The following is a 23056-nucleotide window of genomic DNA, read 5'->3' as shown; positions in this document are numbered from 1 at the left end:
GCTAAGATTTGAGCAATTTTTGAGTCAACCAACCACTACTCAATGGCCGTCTGCCACCAACTTGAGAACGTAAAATCGGCCCGAGCTACGGACTTGGCTCCCAGAGATATCGTGAAATCCATGAGCCCGGATTTGTCACACGAGACAGCCATGTGACAAGGCATGCATGCCAGGGCCTAAGCAAGTTTCAAGTCGGTTTCCTTGCCACATGTGATTGCATGATGCTTGTCGGGCAGCGGGATGTGACCGGAGGCAACTTCTAAAGCACATTGTTATTTGCAAACTTTGCTTCAAATCTGCCTTTGTGTTGTGTCATGGAATCTCAAAATTAGATTATGGATCCAATTAACTATGGAAACATCATTTCAAGTGGTTTTCTTAGAAAATGTAGGGCCTTGGATCAATCGGAATAATTATCATGTCTACTGTAAACGTCAAGGCCTTCGTCACAAAATGGAAAAATCCAATTATTAGGCTGCATTGGACGGGCGAGAATGACTAACAGTTCCTGATTCTGTTTTCAAATCTAGCTAACCGAGATATAAAGACATTAATCAAAGATCACACTACCATTTCAACGAAAAACATGTTAAAAAGAAGGAAAAAAACTAGAAATACCTGGAAAAGCTTAAGCCAATCTGATGGCATCGAGATCTCTAAGAAAGAATGCCTAATTGCCAGTTGAGAAACCAATTTTCATTGGCAAAAGCAAGCATTGGAATGCCGCAAGGAACCATGCTCGCTCCACTACTCCGCGCATTCGGGTATTGGCCAAGTGTTTGCCTTTGAATGGACAGGTATTTCATGAATTATAAAACACTCAAGAAGTGTGAGTTCGTCTTAATTTGAGTGGCCATCTAGCGAATAAAAATCAGGCACTCTGGGTCACGAGTTTTGAGGGTATCTTCATGCTTTAGAGTGTTATGTGTTTGGCATGAGAAAATCTCTTTACGACTCGACAATTCATCGAGTTGGAAGGGCTCTCGACCAGATTGCATTGGGGTTACATGAAAATCGTGATTTCGAATATTTGCCAGAGCTTTTTTTCACTTGGGATGGGTGGCCTTCTGAGTTATTTCTGGCGCAACATGGCTTCAAATCTAATTATTAGAGGACACTGCTGGCATTTATTGGTCTTTTCTTCCCCTGAGTGAATCAGCTAACCTTGGAATGAGGATGGATGCATCAAGTTTTTGGGCTCAAAAATTGAAGCAGGAAAAAACTTTTGCCCTCTGACATCCTGACAATAACGACTCGTTTTCATTGCTTCGTGGAGCTCTCATCCTCACACGGAAGGGAGGTATTTATGATTTTTCAATTATCTGCGATAGGTCGATCGAAAACAAGTTTACAATAATTGCTCCCAAACCTTCTTTACAATTCCCCATCGAGATCATCATGACTGAAAATAGCATTCGACTTTTTTCGTTCACCAACCACCACAACCCAAGGTCAATCTTATTCGTCGATCTTTATTTTATTCAAACTTCCATAAAACGCCGTTCCTCGCCGCAAAAAGTGAATTTGAATGACCCTACCTGGGATTCTTCATGATTCCACTTGCACTTTGGGTCGATGAGTTGTTCTTCATTGGTTGTGCATATAGATCAAAGAGATCATCACCTCTGCCCACAATGCCGCCGCCATGATTTCGAGGATGTCGGAGTGGAATTTGATGGGAATGATGGCTCAGTTTCGGACTAGGATTGAGGTTGGCATTGGCCATCGTCAACGCACTACCTGGCTCATTGGGCCCACCCCCACTCGAGTAGCCACTTGTATTCGAGGTCACGTGTCCGGGCTCAATCTCCCATTTTGATGCTCGGGATGGATCAAAGGACGGCGGCAAAGATGGGAGCAAGCCATGGTTGCTGCTCCGATATTGATGATGGTTGGGAAGCGAAGAGGCCACCAATTCCTCATTGCTTAAGTAGGCATTTCGCTCCAAGAATCTCAGACGAGCATTGGGTAAAGTTGCTGAAGATGTGAATGGGGATCGTTGTGGGGACGGATGATGTTTCGCTCCGTAGTAATTATCGTTCAAGTCTGGTTGTGGATGGAAATGGTCTGGTTGGGCTCGCGTGGCACTCTTGGCTCGAAATCGCAGGGCCTCGATGATGTGGTCATTGGTCCTGGAGGTCTCTTGTCGGAACGTTTTGGCTCGACCCACCTTACCCTTGGCCGGGTTGAGTGTGGCCGAGACTGGAAAGCCGGGCTTGGATTGGGCTTGTCGCTTCTGTTCCTCCCGAAATCTTCGTTTCCGCTCCTTCTCCTCGTGAGTGGGTCTTTGGAGGGTGGAGAAGCTCCACATCTTGTGCATCTTTGTGTCGACTGGAGAGTGGCACGGACTAAGGCAAAAGAGTGAGTGTTTGGAGGTTGGAGGTGGCAATGTCCACCACCAATTGGCCTTGAGGTGTCGAATTTCCAAATATTTTAATATGCGAACCGATGACACCAATTTTCACACCACTTGCTAGAATCCTTGACTCGTCTTCGCCACTTTTTGCGCAACCTCCACAAGAAGCATCGTTCAGGCCCCAAAGTGCATCTCTCACGCCCGAGAAGAATCCTCGAAAAACCCGAGTGTTGAATGGGACATTTGCATGCCCTTCCCCTCTTCGTCGTTTTACCCCTTGGTTAGTTTCCCCGAATTTCCGTTGAATGGCTGCACTTTCGACGCCCAGAAAAAAAGTACGAGTAGTCAAAAAACAACGAAGGAAGGAAACTCGAGAATCACTGGTGGTGGTAGCTCATGAATTCATGAATAGACAATTGGAGGGATCTTCTCTCGTGTCATCTCTCCATCTCCAGGGCCATTGTCCGCAAACTAGCCTGGACACTATCGGTTCATTTGATTGAGGATGATTCAGAGCACCTTCGGAAACTTGAACCACCACCTGACACTTCACGTTCGGGTCGTTGGAATCACTGGGAAACGGAGATTCAATCAATGGAGAAGGATGTCATCAGTGATAAGGACTGCCTACCGCACTCCAAAGATCAACAACTCTCGGACAACGCACAGATCCAAGCTCCGGGATTGACACCATCCCGCTCAATACTGATCAAGCTCTGGTCAGCCAGTTACTGTCATCCTCACTTGGATCATCATGGTCATGATTGGCGTCGCCGTTGTTCTCGCCGACTTTGCCGCTCTGGATCTGTACTCAAATCCGATAGTAAACACCTCCTTCGTCGAAGCTTCGAAGCTTTTTTCCCTCTCCTCGGTGCCAATCTTTGTGCTTTGCCCCCTGCACTGTTTTTCCCTCGTCGGACGAATTTGCCGAAGTCACCAACTATCCTTCGAACGAGAATGAGGAGGAGCGAGGACTCATGGCGTCTGCCAGTACCAGTTCTACACACTCTGCCGCACCTACTATGAACTAACGGCTCCACGGGCACTCATTGTGACTTGTTGATACGTGCAGGGTGAGGCAAGAGTGTCACTGACTTGCCCAACATAGATATGGGTATCGTACAGGTGATGCAGAAGAAACCTGCATATGTTGGATATTGATCTATGGAAATGATTGATTAGGCAAAATGTCACAATACTGATCAATTTTAGATCTTTTAGAATAACAGCATAATAATGTATTTGAAGTATATTTGATGTCATGGCAAAGAATTGAGCGATGGATGCCCTCTTCTCTTCCAATTCCTGAAGGCATTCTCAAAATCTCTTTCAAGGACAAAAAAGGGAACTCGTCATTTCTACGCCACCCTGTTCGAAGTACGATCATTGCTTGGCAAGCGAGCGCTCAACTCACTTTTCCATCGGGCGTATTTTTGAATTTGGCATGTCAATCCGAACTTCTGTGTAAGGTTGCGACCAGGATCGAAACCCAACGCCATCTCAAACTCACATCCAACTAGATCCGCTTCATCACTACTGTTAATAATGTTACAAGAAGAGAACCATTTGGACTGAGCAACAGACAACCAGTAATGCATATGGGCATTAATCTTTCCCAATCATGCCTCTCAAGATATGGAAGTATTTGAGTGGTGGGTGGTGGTTGTGGACAAATATTCAACGCCGGTCAAAGTCATAATTTCACGCATGGTATGGGTATACACGATGTGTGTAGCGGGGAGGCCCGTCTTAATTGGGCATTGTCCGGGGAAAAAAAGATTTTTTTTCTCCACACATTGGGCTAATTGTGTTGTACTCGTACGTTCATGTGTGCGGCAAATGACATTCATTTTCATTCGACATTGTTCCCGTGTCGTTTCATTGTGTGGAAATTCCATTGGATTCTCCGGGGGCTCAAGAAGGAAAGTGTCACAAATCAGGGAGGGTAACCGCGATGGAAGTAAGTCGGCGAATCCGAAGTGTCTCATGACTTTCTCCGAAAATGACTTGTTGACATGACACGAGATGGAGACGAGAACCCGGTGCTGCTGTCGTACCATGTTTACTGCTTCTCTGCTTCTATATAGTATATACGAGGAGAAACTTCAAGGAGTCACGTATGTAGGTAGGTAGGTGCTTTACCAAGTGGTAGGCTTGTCATTAATTACTCCTCTCATCATAAGCTACATTCCTGGCTCTAAATAACGGTACATGCAAGTCGAGTTTCATTATTGTTAGACAAATGAAGATATTCAGCAATATCGAATTGTGAGCCCCAAATATTCGGTTCTGCTGTTATCTCTTAACTGCAGGACATGAGAAAGGAAATGAACAAGTGTATTTCTTGTTGCTTTCAGGATAATATTTCTACACACACACACATAGCAGCAACAAATAGGTACTAACGAAGGGTTCGATAGAATGAAGGACCAATGGAGTGAGAGCATAGCAATGAAAAATAAACACATACACTCTGATTTTGAGCGTTGAGCGGAGACAGACGTTAAAGCGAATCCATACTCTTATCCATCTATATTGTCAATAATCGAAAATATGTCTATCAAAATCTGACGGAAAAAAACGGTATAGTACTACCCTCCCGGTACAATATCAGCATACCGTTTGCTCAAACATGCAGGTAAATCGAGTTAAATGACAAATTCAATCTCTGCATGATGCAGTTTGTGTGGGGTCAACTGCTCTGGGAGTGCATTTTGAGGCCCTCAAGTTTTGCAATTAAATGGCGAAATTCCTGGTTGCTGCTCATTTGCATTTCTCTAGTTCGCAGCTATTTCTTCCATTGACCATGTTTAAGAAGAGTGATCTTTGAAAATCTCCACTAGATTTCAAGCGACGAGAGCATGAATGCGTCTTGACTCTTGAAAAAGAACACTTGAGCTTTGGTGTACAGTAAGATTCCGAGCTTGGATCGTCCTTCAGTCACCTGTAAAAGCTGTGAATGCCTTGACAGCAAATAAAATGGCTTATTCCATTTAGCTCCTATCACTTAAAAGAAATGTGCTATCAATGTACCCCCCCTCCCCTTTTAAGGGTAAAAAGGACACTTCCCTAGGTGAGGCTCGAACTCACAACCCCGGCATTGCTCATTCAATGTACTGTCTATAAGTACCGTGCGCTAACCGATTGCGCCACTAGGGATTGATGCGAATGTTCGTCTAAAGTACATATTTATTATTTTTGTTCTAGGCTAATCTTGAATAGTTGGTGTTAATGATGATAGTAGTGAGATATCGCTGGTTTTCAGCAATACACAAGCCCAACGAGCATAGCAATCAAGGAAGTGTTCTGAATATTAAGAGATTGAGATGGTATCTAACCTCGGAACTTGGTAATTTTTAATGGTTCTCCGACGTTCCAGTGAAATCTGAATTAATAACCTGCGGGGTGAATTCAGTTCATCGTCGACCCAGGACTAAGCTTACGCACGAATAGCAAACCTTCAGATATATGTCACGATAAGCGGTCCTGACTTTAATGAGCAATTAAGAATCCCAGCCAATAGAGATCGCGTACAGATCCATTCCATGGCGACGAATAGGACCTAAATCAAGCATGGCATCATGATGCCCAACACAGTCATTTTGGGAGTGTGCAACAACACCGAGTGGCATTTTCTCATCATTGTAGTCCATGCGTAGAGTGCACGTATTTACTATGTACCCTATGTACATAGCGGTATTAGTGAACCGGCCAAGTCTGCACCCGGAAGGACCACGTTTGAAGACGTAAAATCCAGCCTTATTGGCGGACTCTCAGTCGCTTTGATACCCTTTAACATGACGCTTGGGTAGGAGTTGGATTGAGGGATGCCCGGTAACTCTGGCGGATATCGCTTTAATGTGGCTAATGAGCGGCAATTTAGGCCTTGAGAACGATCGGCACTTCCAGCGTCTGGAAGGCAGCAGAGCTCATAATTAAATAGGAATCAATATTTGTCTGAAGCGAATTGCTTTTGGCAACATTCTGCCCAAGGGGAGAGGACTGGAATTCTTCTCAAATAAAGCCAAATTCACACCTGAAACCATGGATGCACGTGGGGAAGGATTTCAGTCACAGATTTGCCTCTGCGGTACAAGCATTCCTTCTCGATGAGAATGAAAGAGATCGTTTGACGGCATGTTTCATGTCTTTGGGGAACTGTCATCATGACCAAATGATTTGACCATAAACGAGTGGTTTGTAAGCGCGTTAAAATGTCAGATTCTCGCGGAATTCGAACACGATTTTTTATCGCAAGCTTTAATCTGCTCGATACAAGGACTCCCTTTTACGGCTCAAAAGCCTTTCAAGGTGCGAATAGATAGATGCCCAGGTACGTGAACACAAGGCAGGCAGGAAGGTAGGTAGGTAGGTAGGACAATACATTACTCTACTCAGTGCAAAAGGCACAAGGAGTGAGAACATGTTGGGACATTTATGGAGAATTAAAATGAATTTTGGGCGACAAATTAGGGTTCGACCCAGCGATAAACTTATGGCTTCGGGTCGAATGCCAAGAGAGACTTTAGGATAACACATGTACCAGGCTGAAGCCATTCATTGTGTGGATGAGTCATCTGATTATGAAAAGCAGGACAATATCAAACGAGAGGATCATCGCTTCCGACCACCGAGATTCATAAAGTCTGGTTTAAGGGCACTTTGACCAATACGGTGCTTGTAACAGTTGATGTATCAGATGAGACAATGGCCGTAATGAGGCTTGCTGACAGGTTAATTAGGCCTCATAACTCTTATCCAGATCACAATTGTGCAACACTACCATGGGGCAGATTCGTGAGCCATTTTAGCGACAGAGAGTGAGAATTACAAAGGCAACAAATGCTACATGATGACTTGGGCTAATGTCTCACAGCACCAGATATTCATGAGGGAGCCCAGCATTGCAAATATCTGAGAAGTTTGCGTGAGTCTCGAATGTAGATTGCGACTGAACTTTCGCCAGACTAGCGGAACTCTAGGTGGAAAAACTCGAAACCTAGTTAAGCTGTCGGGCAGTGTAATTGATGAGTAGAATGAAAAATACCTCCTATGGCGCGAATTCGGAAGAAACACTAAAATACATTTATCCCCTCGCCTTGGCAAGTGACGTGCAATGCCCTGCAGTCAATCCAATTCCAATATTGTTTCTTGGGATGCATCTGATTTGATTTCTGAAAACACCTCTGATCAAATGACAGACCAAGAATGCAAATTGGCAGGAAGGTCCTGCTTTACGCACAACTTCCAAAGTAGGGGCAAGATAAGTTGCGACTTGTGTTTTACTTCTCATATAAAATAGCCAAAAAAGAAGTTGGTCCATTTGATTGGCCAATTCCTTCGAAACAGAATTTACCAGCGCCTGTATCTTACCGGGCTGGTCATAAAGGACAGGTCCAAACTTCCAGGGTAATTTGATCTGTCCACAGTTGGCGATTAATTTTGATGCATGGCTCAGACTTTCTAACAAGCATGCTCAATGAGGTGGACAATGTACAGTGAAGGATCAGGCATATTCGTTCCTTCTCCCTCGAAGATTGGCATGTTGCGTACTTGGCGTATCTTCTCTTTGTTCTCAAATTGCGCCATTTAATCTCTTGTGCTTACATATATAGCCTTAGCTTGTGCTGCTTGGAAATTATTGCGCTATCCATCAATGAAAGCTTGATTTGAATTGTGTCAAACACGCCCCCATTGAGATTTGCTCCCAGATAGGCCCGATCGCTTATCAGGCAGGATCTCATTTGATCGTCTTTGGCTGGAGCGGTTTCAGGTCGTGCCCGGTCCGTCCGTGGATTCGTGTAATTATCTGGCAAGACTGAGTTAATCTGAACACTTTAGGAGCCCCTGAGAGCCTTTTAATCAGTCCACTCTTTCATTCACGAATGGTTTAGGGCTATGACACATGAAGTTGGGAGTGTATTCCGGGTCAATTGGCAATCTGATTTGTACCATAAATTCAATTGGTATGGAGCTCTCTAAAGGCAAGCAATCTGAATTAATGGAGTCAACTGAGCTCGCTCATGTTTGGATGGAAGAATTTATGCCGAAATGTTGATTCTAAGACCATCTACCCTACTACAATCTCACTCTCATAATTCTTGTTCGAGCATCAAGCTATTACAAGACATTCTTGGTCATCGAGCATGGGTCGAAGAGCTGTGGGAGTGAGGCATTGATGAGATAGCATCCCTAAAGACCCTCGAACCATATACTTGTTATTGCTCTTTAAACAAACCTATCTGAGTTGATTAGCTAACCCCAATGCAGTTCTGCTGACTCTGATCAAACGCATCAAAAATACTGAGTTCCACAAAGGGATAATCATGAACATGGAATGGGCAAAATCTACAACAGCTTACGTTACAGCTACAATTCCAATAGTAACCTTCTAGTTCAACTACTAATTAGCTAGCTACAGCATGTATGACAACGCTTATCGATCAGAATATGTAAATACGAAAAGTTCCTGGACGCCACAAATGTTCATTGTCCATACTGTATGAAGGATGTGGAAATTGATTTCTTTGTGTACTCATTCATTTTCTAGTCGTCAGAATCGAGCTCGCCTCGTCTATTCACCTTTTGAGTGATTAGTCGAGCGTGACTTACATTTGTCCAAGTAGAGGCCCAAGCCTCGAGAATTATCATTTATCAATAGGCCAAAGAAACCCTAATAAGAATAGCTAGCCACCGGACTATGTACCTATGGACGTAAGGGGCGAGCTCTATAGTCTACGTAGTGGACTCCAGCTATGATAATCTCGCTTCGTGAGACAAAAAAGCCGTGTCCTTGGCTAGGCCCTCAGGCATTTTGAATATTCAACTTATAGCCATAAATCTGATGAACATGCTTGCTAAAACTCGGTTTTTAATCACTGAATGTGCATGTATGTAGGAGCGGTTGTGTGTGTGTGTGTGTGTGTGTGTACTAAGATAGAATCATCCGATAGTCGACAGAGTGGATGACATGCAACCGTGCCAGCAATTGTAGGGAAGTTCTATTCTTTTCTTGCATTTCCTCGTGCGATTCAGGTCTGCCGGGATAACGATCATTAGCAGCCCTTTGTACAAGATCGAATCGCCCAAAACTAAATTAGTCCCAAACACCCAAGTTCAACTCGAAGATCGGGCTCGACCCTTCTGACGTCAACTTGAAAGACGATTGCACTTTCAGCTGAATCAGAACCATTTAGGGGAGCTCATTTCATCAGGCCCTTCATACTCATAAATGTACATTTACATTTGGGTTCACAGAGTTTGAAGACATGATTCGATGAATAATGAGTTGCTCTTACTTAACGGTAAATAAGTAAAAAGAATTGTCTCGACTACCACAATATTAAAGTTTGGGCAATGAATGGTTTCACTTTCAAATTTTGCTTCAGTAGAGGGCGCCACTGTCGCTACTTTCAAGTCTTCACCCTCAGAAGTGATTTCATGTTCAAAGAGGTTTGGTCCTTTACATGAATGGCTGAAGTTCTTAAAACAACTTTAATCAAAAGCAGTGAGGCAAAAATGTTAAATGCATAGCAGCTCCTCTTGAAGCAAAAAACCCGCTTGATCTAAAAGACTAATCTAGGTCGCAAACAAACGCCCTGCATCAGAATCTAGTAAAGAATAAATCGATGCATAGCTTTCAACTTTGGAAGGCAGAGACACATAAGTACTGTACTGTATGTACTGTCGGTCTACGCAGGAGTGTAATCATCTAGACTCTGCAGCCGTCTTGAATATCAAAGAGGTTTTTAAGTATCCAACACTTCACGGAATCTCTTCAACAAGCCGGGTGGTCAGAACTTAATCACGTGATTCGGCCATTTCGTGACCAATATGTGTTAAAACTCGGGGACAAGAATGGAATAGGAATGTGCTCGGTCAAGAATTTGTAGGCCAGGAGAGAGAAGTGGCTACGGCTAACCATTCATTTTGAGACCATTTTCAAGGAAGCCAACTCCCAAGATTTCTTGGCATTTATCATCGAGGAAACGTAAAGTGAATTCACCACAGTCCAAATTGGGCCCTGGTCAAGCAAAAAAAGTTGTTCAAATAATGATTTGGCATCTCGTCCAGAGTTGCCAAAAAGGGTGGCGAAGGCCAGGTTCAACGCAGGGAAGCCACTAGCTTGGATCTTGGATCGGAAGCTGGTTCAATTACAAACCTCATTGAGAGTCGGCCATTCTTGGTCGCCAACATGGGTGAATGTATCACATGTTCAGATCAGAGATGTATGACACATCATCTTTTCCCCATTGAAAGAGCCATTGTCTGATGGGACTTGACTTAATCAGATTAGACGCATCACAACTCCGGTCGATTGGAAGCGTGGTAAACCTAAACTAGAGCGTGTTATAGGATGCATTTCCTATCAAAAATCAAACTAAAGTACAACTACAGAAGAAATGGGGGACTTCCACTTTACTACTGGTGGAGCTTCTAGAATTTGCTCATTGCTATTGTGTTTCAGCATTAATCAGTGATATTTGGGTTGACTCTGATTGCTTTGAGCTAGCTAGCGCACATTCAAAGCGATCTTTGACTATTCATTCCCGTCCGATTACGAAAAGTTCAAACCCAATCAGCACGAAACATCTCACGATTTAGTTGGAACGAAGTGCGCCAATTTCAAATACTCGAACCAAGCAGGGGTGGAACAAGTGTTAAAAAATATCTCCTGGAATGTGTCATTTTGTGACAATCCGTGACATCAATCCCTCCAAAGATCGGTGCGGTATTCTAACCCATTCAGGTCAATTTAGAACGAGAAAAAAAGCAAGTGTAGCTCTGAAAAGAAATATACGACCCAGAAACTCAATGACTAAAATGTAATACCTAGAGACATGAAGAACAAAACACGAACGTCATATCTAGCACGTGTATTGGAGCAAAGATGTCATCCTTGAAAACATGAATTGGGTACTGACCTCTGAAAAATGAAGGCCGACTACTTCTAAAAATAGCTCTCCGCTCTGGGACATGTCTTTTCAATCTAAATTTCACATTAAAAGGGGGCGAAGAACAACACTCCGAAAACCCCGAGTGTACTTGACGTAAATACATGGAAACAAAGAATATAATGGCCAAGATTCTTCGAATCAACATAGCTCTTCAATAAGTTGTCCTCCCACTACCCAGAGGAGGGCGTAATCAGGCTTTTACTTGCTTCAAACCTTTCGTATGGAGGCCTTCAATGCCATTTACCATGGGTTCATTGAAGAACTGAATGGTCCAAAGCAATCTTTTTTCCTAATTACTACTGATGGGGAACAAATAAATAATCACGGGAGGTTGCAACTAGGGCAGCTAATTTACAATTTCAATTCCCTATGGCATTACTGTAGGAATGTTGGAAACCCGTTAGATAGCCTCAAAAAGTGACCCTGCTGTTTCTTCCGTCAAACCAGGGTTACCTTTTTTGGTCAAACTCAACATTTTACGTACTGATGGAATCGGCTGGAGCTTTCACTTTCCAAGTTTTCTGGCAACTTTGAATTTGAAATTTGATTTGATCCCATCACTACTAATTACTCATTTTACCGTGGAGGGTAGTTTCTACTGATGGGGTCAAACAAATAATCACCGGAGGTTACAACTAGGGCTACCAATTTACAATTTCAGTGGCATATAGCATTACAGAGTGAATATCGGAAACCTGTTAGTTGGTCAAAAAAAGTAACCCTGATTTTTCTTCTATCAAACCAGGGTTACCCTTTTTGGTCAAACCTAACCTTTTAGGGTACGTTGGAGACGGCGGTGCTTTGAGTTTCCGATCTCTCTGGCGATTCTGATTTAAAAAAATTCTTATATGTCATCACTAGTAGTTTCCAGAAGGTTGTCAAAACTAGTTTTCATCAAAGTAGCAGCTCTTTACTTTAGGTTGTGTTCAGACAATTACTAGCATTCGAATCTCTACGTTTGCTGTTCGACAGCAAAACAAGTTATTTTTCGGAGCTTTATAAATTAGAAACGCAAGAACAAACATTGCTGCTCGGCCTGTTTTGAAAGAGTGAGTGATGCCTATGCTCTTTGACATTAGCTGAATTGAACGATGGTTTGTCGAAGTAATTTCATTGAACGATGGTTGATAAAGCGCGTTAGGATTGTTGGGATCATAGAGACACTAACGGTGAAGATAGGTGGAGTTATTACCCTCGATGAGTCTGCGTCCTCTTCATTAATATCTCAATGTCCTTATGATTGTAGATTGTGCAAAATAAACGACGCTAAACATGAGTAATATACATAAACAATTGGACAACCCTTTCCCTCACCCGGTTTAGATAGACGCCACTTGTTGAAAACCCAATGGCAAATAGGTCCTTCAAGGGAGATTGCCTTGAGTGGGTCTTTGACTTTTGACAAATCAGCAATCAATCACCACCTACAACTACTCCCCATCTAAAAAAGGACCCTTGAACATTCACATTGCTGGAAGCAATGGATTCCCAGACACAGATACGTCTCAGTTAAGTTCGAATGAGCAGTTCATGCTTTGTACGTACTATACTGTATGGGACTGCCATCTGAATAGATTTGTAGCTGTTCAATAGAATTGAAAAGAGCGGTATATCAATGTTGTGAGGTGTTATCCTGTTGTAAAAGACACTCTTCTTCTTGTGGTTTGGCCTTCCTAGTCATCGCCTTGTTGACTGAAAACACTCAGAATTCGATAACAAGTTACTCATACCAGGTCCAGGATGGAATAGAAACAAGGGTAGCATGATTTATCCTAGTTGTTATCATGTCAGTTGCAAACTCTTGAATCAATAAAGAAACGAAAGTAGCTCAGCTGGATGTAGAACACACTTCTTATTTAACAGTTAGCAATGCTGGTCCAAATCGAGAAGAAGACAAAACAATCCCACTTTGTTATTGCTTCAGCTTTTTGCCAAACTTATTCTAGCTTGGAAAAAGTTTTGAGTTAACGTCGAGTAAAAGGATTCAAATTGAACAGGTCGAATGAATTGTCACCTTTTCAGGACAATAAATGACAATAAGGAGCTCACTTGCTTGGGTTTGGAAGTGTTAAAGTGAATATATATTTGATGAACAATTTTAGTGAACAAGAATACAAATTGAAAGAAAAAACAAAGTCCGAGGTGCTCCTCAAAGGAACCAAAAAAAAATTCGAGTTTCGAACAAGACCGACAACTAAAACGGGTAGGCCCCCGACCTGTGCTTAATAACCTGGCTCCTGTGGGAAAAATGTACAGAGTACACCCGATATTGAGCTCCTTTGTCAGTTTTGATTGATTTGCGTCGTGCGTTTGACTTAAAAGGAGATTAATGATACATTTAAAACCATGAGGAGGACTGAACAAGCATCCTCTCGGATTGAATGGATGCCCAAAACCAGGATCTCTAGTTAAAAAGTAATTAGGCCAGGATGATTAGGTAAACAGTTTTGCCTTTGGGTCTTTCAAATGCCAAAAGTTGCTCATGAGCAAGTACGAAAGCCGTGCCAGGAGAGAAAACCCTTGCCTCTAAATTGTCTATTGAGCGTTCACAAAAGCCGATAATTGGACTCCAAGATTTCCGAAACGAGATCGATCAAGGTCTAGACCACCTTCCTTTCAGGTGCTGAGCCACTTATGAGTTCTGCATTAAAGCCGAGGAAGCTAAGTACCTTCTTGTATTCGCTTCGTTCGTATGTGGTGGTGCGGCCAGTGAAGCTTAATGAATAATGATATTGCAGATAACAAAGGCTATATCCACATAACAAGGGTCCCGTTTTTATTTACATTGGTCAGTAATTATGAAATTTCATGGGGATTATAAAACCTTTCATAACTCCCAATTTAATACCATCACGGAGTCGAGTCGCTATACCAAGTTCAACTTATACCTTTAGTTCAACTACCAACTTGGTAGGTAGGTATCTAACCATTTCCCTACCTGTACCCCCCCCTCCTCCTCTCCCATCACAAAAGCCTCAACATCCAAAAACTATTTACGACTCGTGGTATTATACAATGCCATTCGTCTATTTATGGTCCTTGATATTGCATGACTAGAGCAAATCAAGTTTCATTTAGACTTCATCACCTTCCTGAGCCTCCATATTTTCAGCCTCCTATTCCAAATTTCTTGATGTTATTTTGGATGTGATACTCGTTTGAAAAGTAGGACGGATCAAATCCAGGAGTAGCAATTAAGGGGGAAAATACGGTGGCAACAACTTTGCAGGATATTATTCCAATTGCTTCGGTTCGCTAACGGTCTTCAAATGCTTGAGACGAAGTAGGGCTCAAATTGTGTGATCGATGGAGGAAAAAGACGGTGATTGACTACCTACCTCAAGACAAGGCCAAGTGGACCTACGTACTAGGATTGGATGACCCCAGGTTAGAATAAAGTGATGGGGAGAGAGAGAGGGGGGAGGGGAGATATTGATCATATGCACTAAATCACCGATTTGCTATTCAGAGGTTTAACAGAGGGTGCTCATGTGTTTGTTAAACAATCAAATATGAGCATGCACTGACATTAAAAAAGAGATATGTCTTTCTGAAACAGAAATATTGAAAAGGAGACAAGAGGCTCACAATATAAATCAATCAATATAAATTAGAAATCAGCATTGAAAAAGGAGTTAAAATCGAGACAAGTATGTGCTAGAGTACTGTGGTCAAATCTGGATTCGAGATGAATAAATGATGCATTTACTGACGTATTGTCAGCCTGTTCCATTGACACCGCATTTTGTCTTGTGAGTGAATGTGTGGATATGTGCCAGTGTTCCAAGACATTCACAGGTATGTCGTTTTTCGTGCAAGACTCGAGGTTGGAACATGGAACATGCGAAATGTATATGTACCCTGCTAGTGAGTCATTTCCAATCAGTACGTTCCAATACTTCAGTGAGACTCAATCCGTCACGTTCCATAGGCAAGTGATATGACCTCATGGAACATAATATATTGACACGATTTCCCTTTTCGACGGCCAGAAATTGGAATGCATGCAAAATAGTCATCCTCAAAATCGAAAAAAGCCCCAATCCTTGGCAACCACAAACCAAGTGTCCCTGTCCCACAATAAAAGAGGTAAGGTCCAACTTTGGAACAAGCCCTGGAGTTAAACAGATTCCTCCTGGAACACTGACTAAAAAACGATTTAATCCATTCGAGTTTTGAGGTCTGAGCGGAACAGACATTTCCGATTTGGACTGCCGAAAACATATCACGGATTTCTAACGGTGAATAAGCCTGTTCCTATGTTCCGTTGCCGATTCAAGTGGTTGTTTGTTGATTCAAGGTAACCTTGGCTGGCTTCCGAAAGTTTTCCTTGACATGTCAATCTCTCTTGGCTCGCTAAGGTTGAATGAAGTCGTATCAAAAATCTTTCCTGTGGACCGCACTTTAAAAACCATGACCAGGTTCCACTTCGTCATTATTCATGGAACGGCTTTTTAACTTTTGGGGAGACCGGAAGAGGAGAAAGAGAGAGGAAGCTTTGGGGGGTTGTATTATGTCGCAATTGTCACGCTATAGGAACCAAGTTTGGTTCAAGGTTGTAAAAGCCACCAAGTTTCCCACGAGATTTCCAGCCTTGTCCTCGATGAGGATATTATAGTTTGTGTTCATGGAACACACAGAACAACAACAATAGCGGTTCACCGGTTGAAAGAGGGAAGACAGGGAAACAAAACTCGATCGAGCGCTTCAAGTTAGCTTTTTGCACTGCAGTAAAACAACCTACTACGTAGACGAAAGAAAGAAGTCGCGCACCACTTTCTGGCCAAGTAATAAGGATAATGCAGTTCCAAATTGTTTCTTGATGAAGGAGGAAGTGGAAAAAAGTTTGGTGAACCTGAAACCTAGCTAGGCTCTTTCTGACTTCTTCACATTATCATGGACCGATTCAAGAACAAAGTGACCATGGTGAGATTACCAGACCCAACTGTTTTCACACACGCTTTTTTGAATTGTCTTTCTTTGTATGGCGATTTCACGATACTATTAAATACTATTATACTATTCACGATAGTGCTGATAACGAATCAGCACTAATGATTCTGAATTTTCAATGAGCCTGAAAATGAAACATAACAATGTGCACTTAATGTACATTTTCCATTCGTCTGCAAGTTGAATCAAAGTATAAGGTACTTGCCAAACTTAATCCTCACGCTTTATGAAAAGGCTTTTGATAACGACTCTTTTTGCTTGATCAACAATAGTGAGAATGTGATACCATTCTCTAGAGAAATATGCATGATGGGGTTAATTTGTGTCTTACCTGAAAAAGGAATGGGGTGCACGTTTGTATTTTCAGGTTTCCATGATACCAAGTGTTGGCCCAAAATGGGCATGGTGGTCAGTGCTGCCATCTCTGCTGTTCCCTTCATGGATGAACTAGAGCAGCCTTACCCTCAACTCTCTCCACCAAAGACCATAAGCCCCCCTACAAAGCAACGCCCAAGTGCTCAAAGACCTACCAGAGCAACCTCGAAAGGCCCCTCAGAGCCTCTCAAACCTGTCAAACCTGTCAATACAATTGGGTAATTCCACCCGAGTTCAATGCACTTATTATTATCGTAAACCAGGAATGCTTTGAATTTCAGGCCTATGCCGGGTCGACAAAGGTCAACGTCGAGGAAAGTAGTGACCCTAGAAAACTCAGTCAGACGACCTTCCGCGTCAAAGTCAGTTCCACAGGAAACTCTGATTGCTGACGAGAAGTCGAATTCTTCGATGAGGAATCGCTCCAGAAAAATACGAAAAGATACGGGACCGCCTAAGCCATTGGTTTCTAATCGGGCTCAGACAGCTCGAAAAATAAGAAGCAATCTCTCCAAGGCAAGAGAAAGTAGTATCATCAAAGAATAGCCATCGGATCAGGTAAGACGAGAGATCGATGGATCGTGGATCAAAACGATATGTCATTGTTGGGCGTGCACGGTGCATAGGTATTTCATAACTCAAAGACTGATTGAAGAGGGATGAACAGGGAATAAATCATTCGTCTCAAGCCCAGCACCAAAATAACCATTCCGTGTGGGTACACGCACCTTATATGGAGAACTAATTGAATCAAAACACGACGAGCAAACAAGATTAGACACTGTCATGGATTAACAATGAGGCACGATGGTAACTGTGTGAGGCCCTTGCAATTATTGGGCATCTCTGAAACCGGATTTTCGTAAAGGAGGGGCGGGGGGGGGGCGGGGGGGGGGGCTGTTGTCTAGGGCAATGGCGCCCAATTTATATTATATGTACGTATGTTGTACTGTTCAATAGATCGAGCGCATTAACACGCAAAATAGGCCTGACTGGGTGTCCTGATTTGAGCACAAAGGCAACCTTCAAAGCACGGAATGATGACGATGATAAAGACGTCTTGACAATCGCGGCTGACATTCAACGACAAAAATGACATTTCCGATCCGTCATTACTAGGTGATGCCCATTTTTCAACCCCACCCCAATGACAGGGCCAAAATTGGGACTGATCCTGTACTGTAAAGAGGCATTTAATTGAATGAACTACGAACAACACCACGTACCCATTACAAGGTACAGTGTACCATACGTAGGTAGGTAGGTAGGTAGGTAGTAGTGCTGAGGCGAGTCCTTTGATATTTTGATTTTTTTACCAAACTCGAGTCTTTTTCTGTAGAGCCAGATCTAGCAAAAGGACTCGTCTCACGAAATTCTAGGAAAAAATGAATAATTTTTTTGACGAGTCCGGACTCGAGTCTGGCCAATTTCTCGAAAATCGAGTAAAAGACTCGAGTGCACTTGGACTTGATTCCGGACTCGTCCCATCACTAGTAGGTAGAGAAGATAGAATAAGCCTGGGAAAGAGTAGCCCCAATCAACGGGGATGAACCAGTGAAGGCCTCGGTGTATCCTGGCAATTGTGACGGGGCAATTTCGGGCCCCATTAGTCCAGCCGATCACGATTCCTCTTTCATTGGGAAAAAATATGCGCCTGTTAGGAGACAATGAAGAATGTCGACGGGAATAGCGACCAAGCAGCCTCAGAGGCAGGCAAGCGGATTCTCATTACAATTTCGAGTTAATCTCATTACTCTGATTAGTTTTGAGCGCTTCGATATGGCTTGGTATCCAAATCACAAACTAAGGACTTGCTTGGCACATAGGTATTCATTTCAGGCCAACGAGATTTCCTAGTGTAATCAAGTCATTCCATTGAACTTTATGATTGAAGTCAATGATGGACTGGGGGCTTAATTGGTTCTAAAATGTTTAGCTATTTGCTCTCAAAGTAATGCATTTGATAATGAACTTGGTATCCTGATTTTGATTAGCTAGTAATTCTTTTACAGTTTGAGATGAAGGTCTAACCGATTTTTCATTTATGAATGAAATAGTCTTAGGGACACAATTGCCTCGCTTTTCGATTCGTCATTAGTGGTAGATATCTATCCATCCTTATTGTTCCAGAACATTGGACCTTTAAAGAGCAAGATAGCGCTATATGTATTTACTGAAGTATCAACTTATAATCTTGCAATAACCTAGCTAACTGTAATCTCTGTCTCAAAAAGAAGTAGGCCTCTTAACATTATTTCGACTTCATAATCTTACTAAAGCTACCAAGCACAAAGAAATCCGGGTTTTTTACTTCATGGCCTATTGTTTTATCTCATTTTGTGATCACGCACGGTAACTTTTAACCAGGGCTGTCCAAATAATGCAATTAAAATTTACAAAAAAGCAATTTGAAATGCTACAAAAAGGGCGAGATGGCAAAGAAACATGTAGATATGTTTAGCTCTATTGAAACAAAATCATAGGCAAAATGATTAAAGAGCAAAAAAGCACGGTAAGTAAAAATGCTAAGGGATAGTAAACTGGGGCGAACAAGTTTTCTCTTGAAGCACTCAACTCCACCATATGACTATTCGGACATTTAGGCAAGCGCTGGTACCAGCAAACAAACTTGCCTGCCAATGCCAGTGATGCAAAATTGGCGTCTCAAACTGGTTTTAACGAAGCTGACCTTTCCTCATATAGCTATGCGAAAGAAGGGTCAGCTTCTAAAAAAAACGTGTTTGAATCTCCAGACTTGCATCACTCACATTGGTACCATTAACAAACGAACCTGCCACAGCTTGCCTAAACGCCCCCATACAATGACTGTAGATCGTTGAGATATCCTTGTATTAAAGCAAGTCACAGTGATTCAAAGAGCCTCAACAAGTTTCCAAAGATTTACCCACCTTAGCATTTTTAGCTTGTAAAGCTATTAGAAATAACTTGCATATTGACTGATTTTATGGCTTTAAGAATTCTTCTCAGCATTCCTGTTTAAAAAAAAACGGAAAATCAGATTTAAAAATTTCCTTTTTAGTACAAAATGATGCATGTTTTGGACAGCCGTGCTAAAACACATTAAAACTCCATTGGATCATTGCCTTCTCAGTTGACTCAAAATCAAATTATTAGAAGCGCCCAGCTATCAAAGTATTAATGTGGAAATTCTTGCCACTGTTTCCTCAGGCTAAAACGCTATCTATTGGTGACACTTCAAGAGTGCGCTGAGGAAATAACAATGAACTTTCTAAATCAAATCATTGAAGGCATTTCCTCTTTCTCTAGATCCAAGGACAATGGGGATCGTGGCTAGTCTGGCTTCGGCACCCGTGGCTGTGGAGATATTCAAAGATGAGCTCAGACATCAGGAGGAGCGGCGAAAAGAGCTCAAATATGGCCATTTCCAAGTGGGCGACACAGACCTCATTCGGATTAAAAAGCTTACATCGGACTTGAATGACAACGACGAGACAATGATGCACAACCGCGAAGGCGCAATCAAAGCGTCCAAAGGGGTCGAAAAAATCTATCTGACGGGAGTGTACAAGAAGAAGTTCGAGTACATCTCCAACAAAACCGACAAGAATGGGACCGCCGTCCTTGAGAGTCCCTATGGAACGAAGAAGACGCCAGGTCGGAAGACCCGTAGTGCTTATCCCATTGTGAGGCTACATTGATGTCAATGATTTCACGCCTCACCCACCCACTACGTAACTCAATTATCTATCCATCAAGCCAAGCCAGCAGTCCCTCCCTGCCAATGAATCAGAACTATCCAAGCCACTTTATGTGACGTTCCAGACGATGTCTTCTAGAAATCAACTCCGATCTCTACCAAGAATAAAGTGGTGGCTTAGCTTCGGCAAGTTATTATTTGATCAATTTCTTTGTGGTTAGGGACTCTTTATAGCATCGTAGTCAAATTGTCCATTTACCATCGCATCAATTAACATTGTCGACGGGAGCTATGAACTTGAGTGGGAAATTCGAATTGTTTGACAAGATAGTGTGATATTAAATGGAGCCCCTCAGTTCGTCTATCACGTAATCTTGCTTAATTTCAAATATCAAGTCCGGATTGGCATCTCCAAAGATGCAGTTGAGCTTGCATAAAAACCACTAAAAGTCAGTCCTGAACTGATGAAAGACATTGGTTTGGTATGGTTCTGCCTAGTTCTGTTTGATCCAGTCATAGAGGACCATTTCATCTTCACCGGGAGTTCATGCTTGAAATCACACCACTTAACAACGCAACAAGCCGACCAAAAACGGAAGCCAAGATCCAACGATATTAAGAGAAAGAAGACTTCACCGTCAACTTGAATTTCAACTTTGTTGATATATTTTTGGCCTTTTTCAATGTTCGAGCCAAGATATGTAATGCAATGATTGAGATCGCTTTGACAAAATCAAGAAGAAAATCATGACGTTCAGCCCTCAATGTCTTCAATGGTCTACTGAATTGGCCGAACAAAAAAACAAACAATCACACTTGAAGCTCATCAATTGAATCTCTTTTGCCTTTTTCTAGTCTCTGCAATGCTAACATTGGGCACAAACTTTTGTCAGGTTATATGAGGGCCGCAAGGCCTCGCCAACGTTAACATCATACAGCTATTGTGTTTCACATTTAAGGGTATGTAATGGCTAAGGACGGGCAAAATGCACACAATAGCAAAGCCTTTTAGAGACAAAAAGGTGCAAAAATAGGCCCAAAATGTGCAGAAAAAGGTGCAAAAACGTCCAAAAAGTGTAACAAATGGTGCGAACAAAATAAAAAAGAAGGGAAATTCAAATATTTTTTTTCACAGTAGTACAAATTTGAAAAGCGCATTCCAAAAATTCGAATTTTGCCCCAATTTGGACCAAATTGACATAACTGTTTTATTTGGGTCAAGGATTTGCTTATTTTTTTCTTTTTTCACACCAGTAGATTTGAAACATTGACCTAGTTTTTCCATTGGTCTAACTTAAGAAAAGTTGGATTTTTTCTTCCTCAGCAAGAGAACACAGTTAGTCTTGAGGAGGTAAGGAAGGCAGCTAGTATGTTGAGTTTCTTGGGGCTGCTGAACCATTTTACCGCTCTGCTTAGCTTTTCTCATGACTTGAAACAGGTTTGTTTATTTCTGTTTTCCCTTGTTTTTCAACCAAAAGACAGGTACTTAGGGCCTACACAATTCAATATTTGACATCAAATGTTCAAAATTAAATGTCTTTCTTGGGGCGGCAGCCTTTGATTTCAAACTTTGTACCCATTCTAACGCAAAAAATTCTGATTTCAACCGAAATAAACAGTTAAGGCCAAATGTGCAAAAAAAATGCAACATAGAAGTGAAAAGGTGTGAAAAGGGTGAAAAGGGCTAATGTGTAAAAAAGTGGTCTTTAGTGACAAAAATTCTTTATACCCAATTTGCCCGGCCCTAGTAATGGCACGAACCACTCGAAAATGGACGGGAATGCAACTAGGCGTCGAGAATTGACACTTTGGCAACGAATGCACGCATTGTGTTTTCCCTCAAATAAAACCTGACCGCATGTAGCCACAATTACGGACTTAAGTTTTGAGGTCAATTGAACAACTGCATCAAAGCTTTTGTTAATCATTATATAAAGGCTAGCTCATTCATTCTGTGCAAAGCTTTGTAGGGCGCATTGAGAGTGCCTAAATATTAGTTCAGTTGATCAAATGAGCTAAAAATTAAAATTCATATTTAGCGCGACCTGGAGTCAGTCTCATGTTAAGAAGAACGCTATTCGCTGACTTGATTCTGAAATGTCATTTCTTGAAAATTACCATCCCCGTACCCCGTCCATTTTCCAGTGGTTCATACCAAGGCGCAAGGAATGTCAATCTAAAATAGTAGCTGTAATTCACATCTCGCCAGATTATTCGTGGTATTCATGCTTCTAGCTTCTTAGATTAGTTTGTAAGCGAAAAAATGAAGTTGACGTAAAACAACAGATATGGGCATAAATCAAATTTGCCGTGGTTACAAATGTGAAGATTCGGACCGGACTACTTGAAACATTGCTTAAGATGGCGCTCAAAATTGGCAGCACTCAATCAAAATGAATATTTAGGAGGATAAGATGGAGAATTAGATTCCAACCAAATGCCCAAAGGGCCTACTCTGAGCCATCTGGGGCACGCAATTAACTGGGCTGTGTATCTTAAAAACGCTCTGGGGATGGCAACAAAAAATAATTAGCACAATTTGCAATCAACCACAGATGAGGCTTTGGTCCTTCGATTTGACAATGCAGAGAAGCAAGTATGATGATGACGTGCATTCGATACTTGAGTTCCAGACGTGATCAAAAAGTTATTTCAAATTTTTGTTGGTCCATGACGTTGGATGGTATAGAAGATATTGAGAGAGATCAAGTGGAGCGAAAAAGTGGTCGAGAAAGT

General features: G+C 42.1%; 1 protein-coding gene and 1 non-coding gene across 7 annotated transcripts in view; both read right to left on the bottom strand.

The window, feature by feature from the left end:
- Window positions 1-23056, bottom strand: part of LOC131883244 (uncharacterized) — a 74966-nt gene that overhangs the window by 37022 nt on the left and 14888 nt on the right. Inside the window, exon 1 of one of the 6 annotated variants that reach the window (XR_009373600.1) lies at window positions 1539-2640. The exons of 1 other annotated variant lie outside the window; for it this stretch is intronic. Coding sequence is in view for 4 of the 5 variants with exons in the window: in XM_059230674.1 (XP_059086657.1) it covers window positions 1539-2320 (782 nt within the window). In the remaining variant the exon portion in view is untranslated. Of the gene's footprint in view, window positions 1-1538; window positions 2649-23056 lie in introns of those variants that run through there. 4 more of the 6 variants (XM_059230674.1, XM_059230675.1, XM_059230677.1 and 1 more) reach the window with 4 other exon arrangements.
- Trnai-uau (transfer RNA isoleucine (anticodon UAU)) lies at window positions 5422-5515 on the bottom strand. Its single transcript has 2 exons — window positions 5478-5515; window positions 5422-5457 (listed from the first exon to the last, which is right to left on the bottom strand). It is a non-coding gene; the product is annotated as a tRNA-Ile (tRNA).

This window comes from Tigriopus californicus, chromosome 7 (assembly GCF_007210705.1).
Source record: "Tigriopus californicus strain San Diego chromosome 7, Tcal_SD_v2.1, whole genome shotgun sequence".
Lineage (NCBI taxonomy): Eukaryota > Metazoa > Arthropoda > Copepoda > Harpacticoida > Harpacticidae > Tigriopus > Tigriopus californicus.
This window is presented reverse-complemented; position numbering and strand designations above follow the sequence as displayed.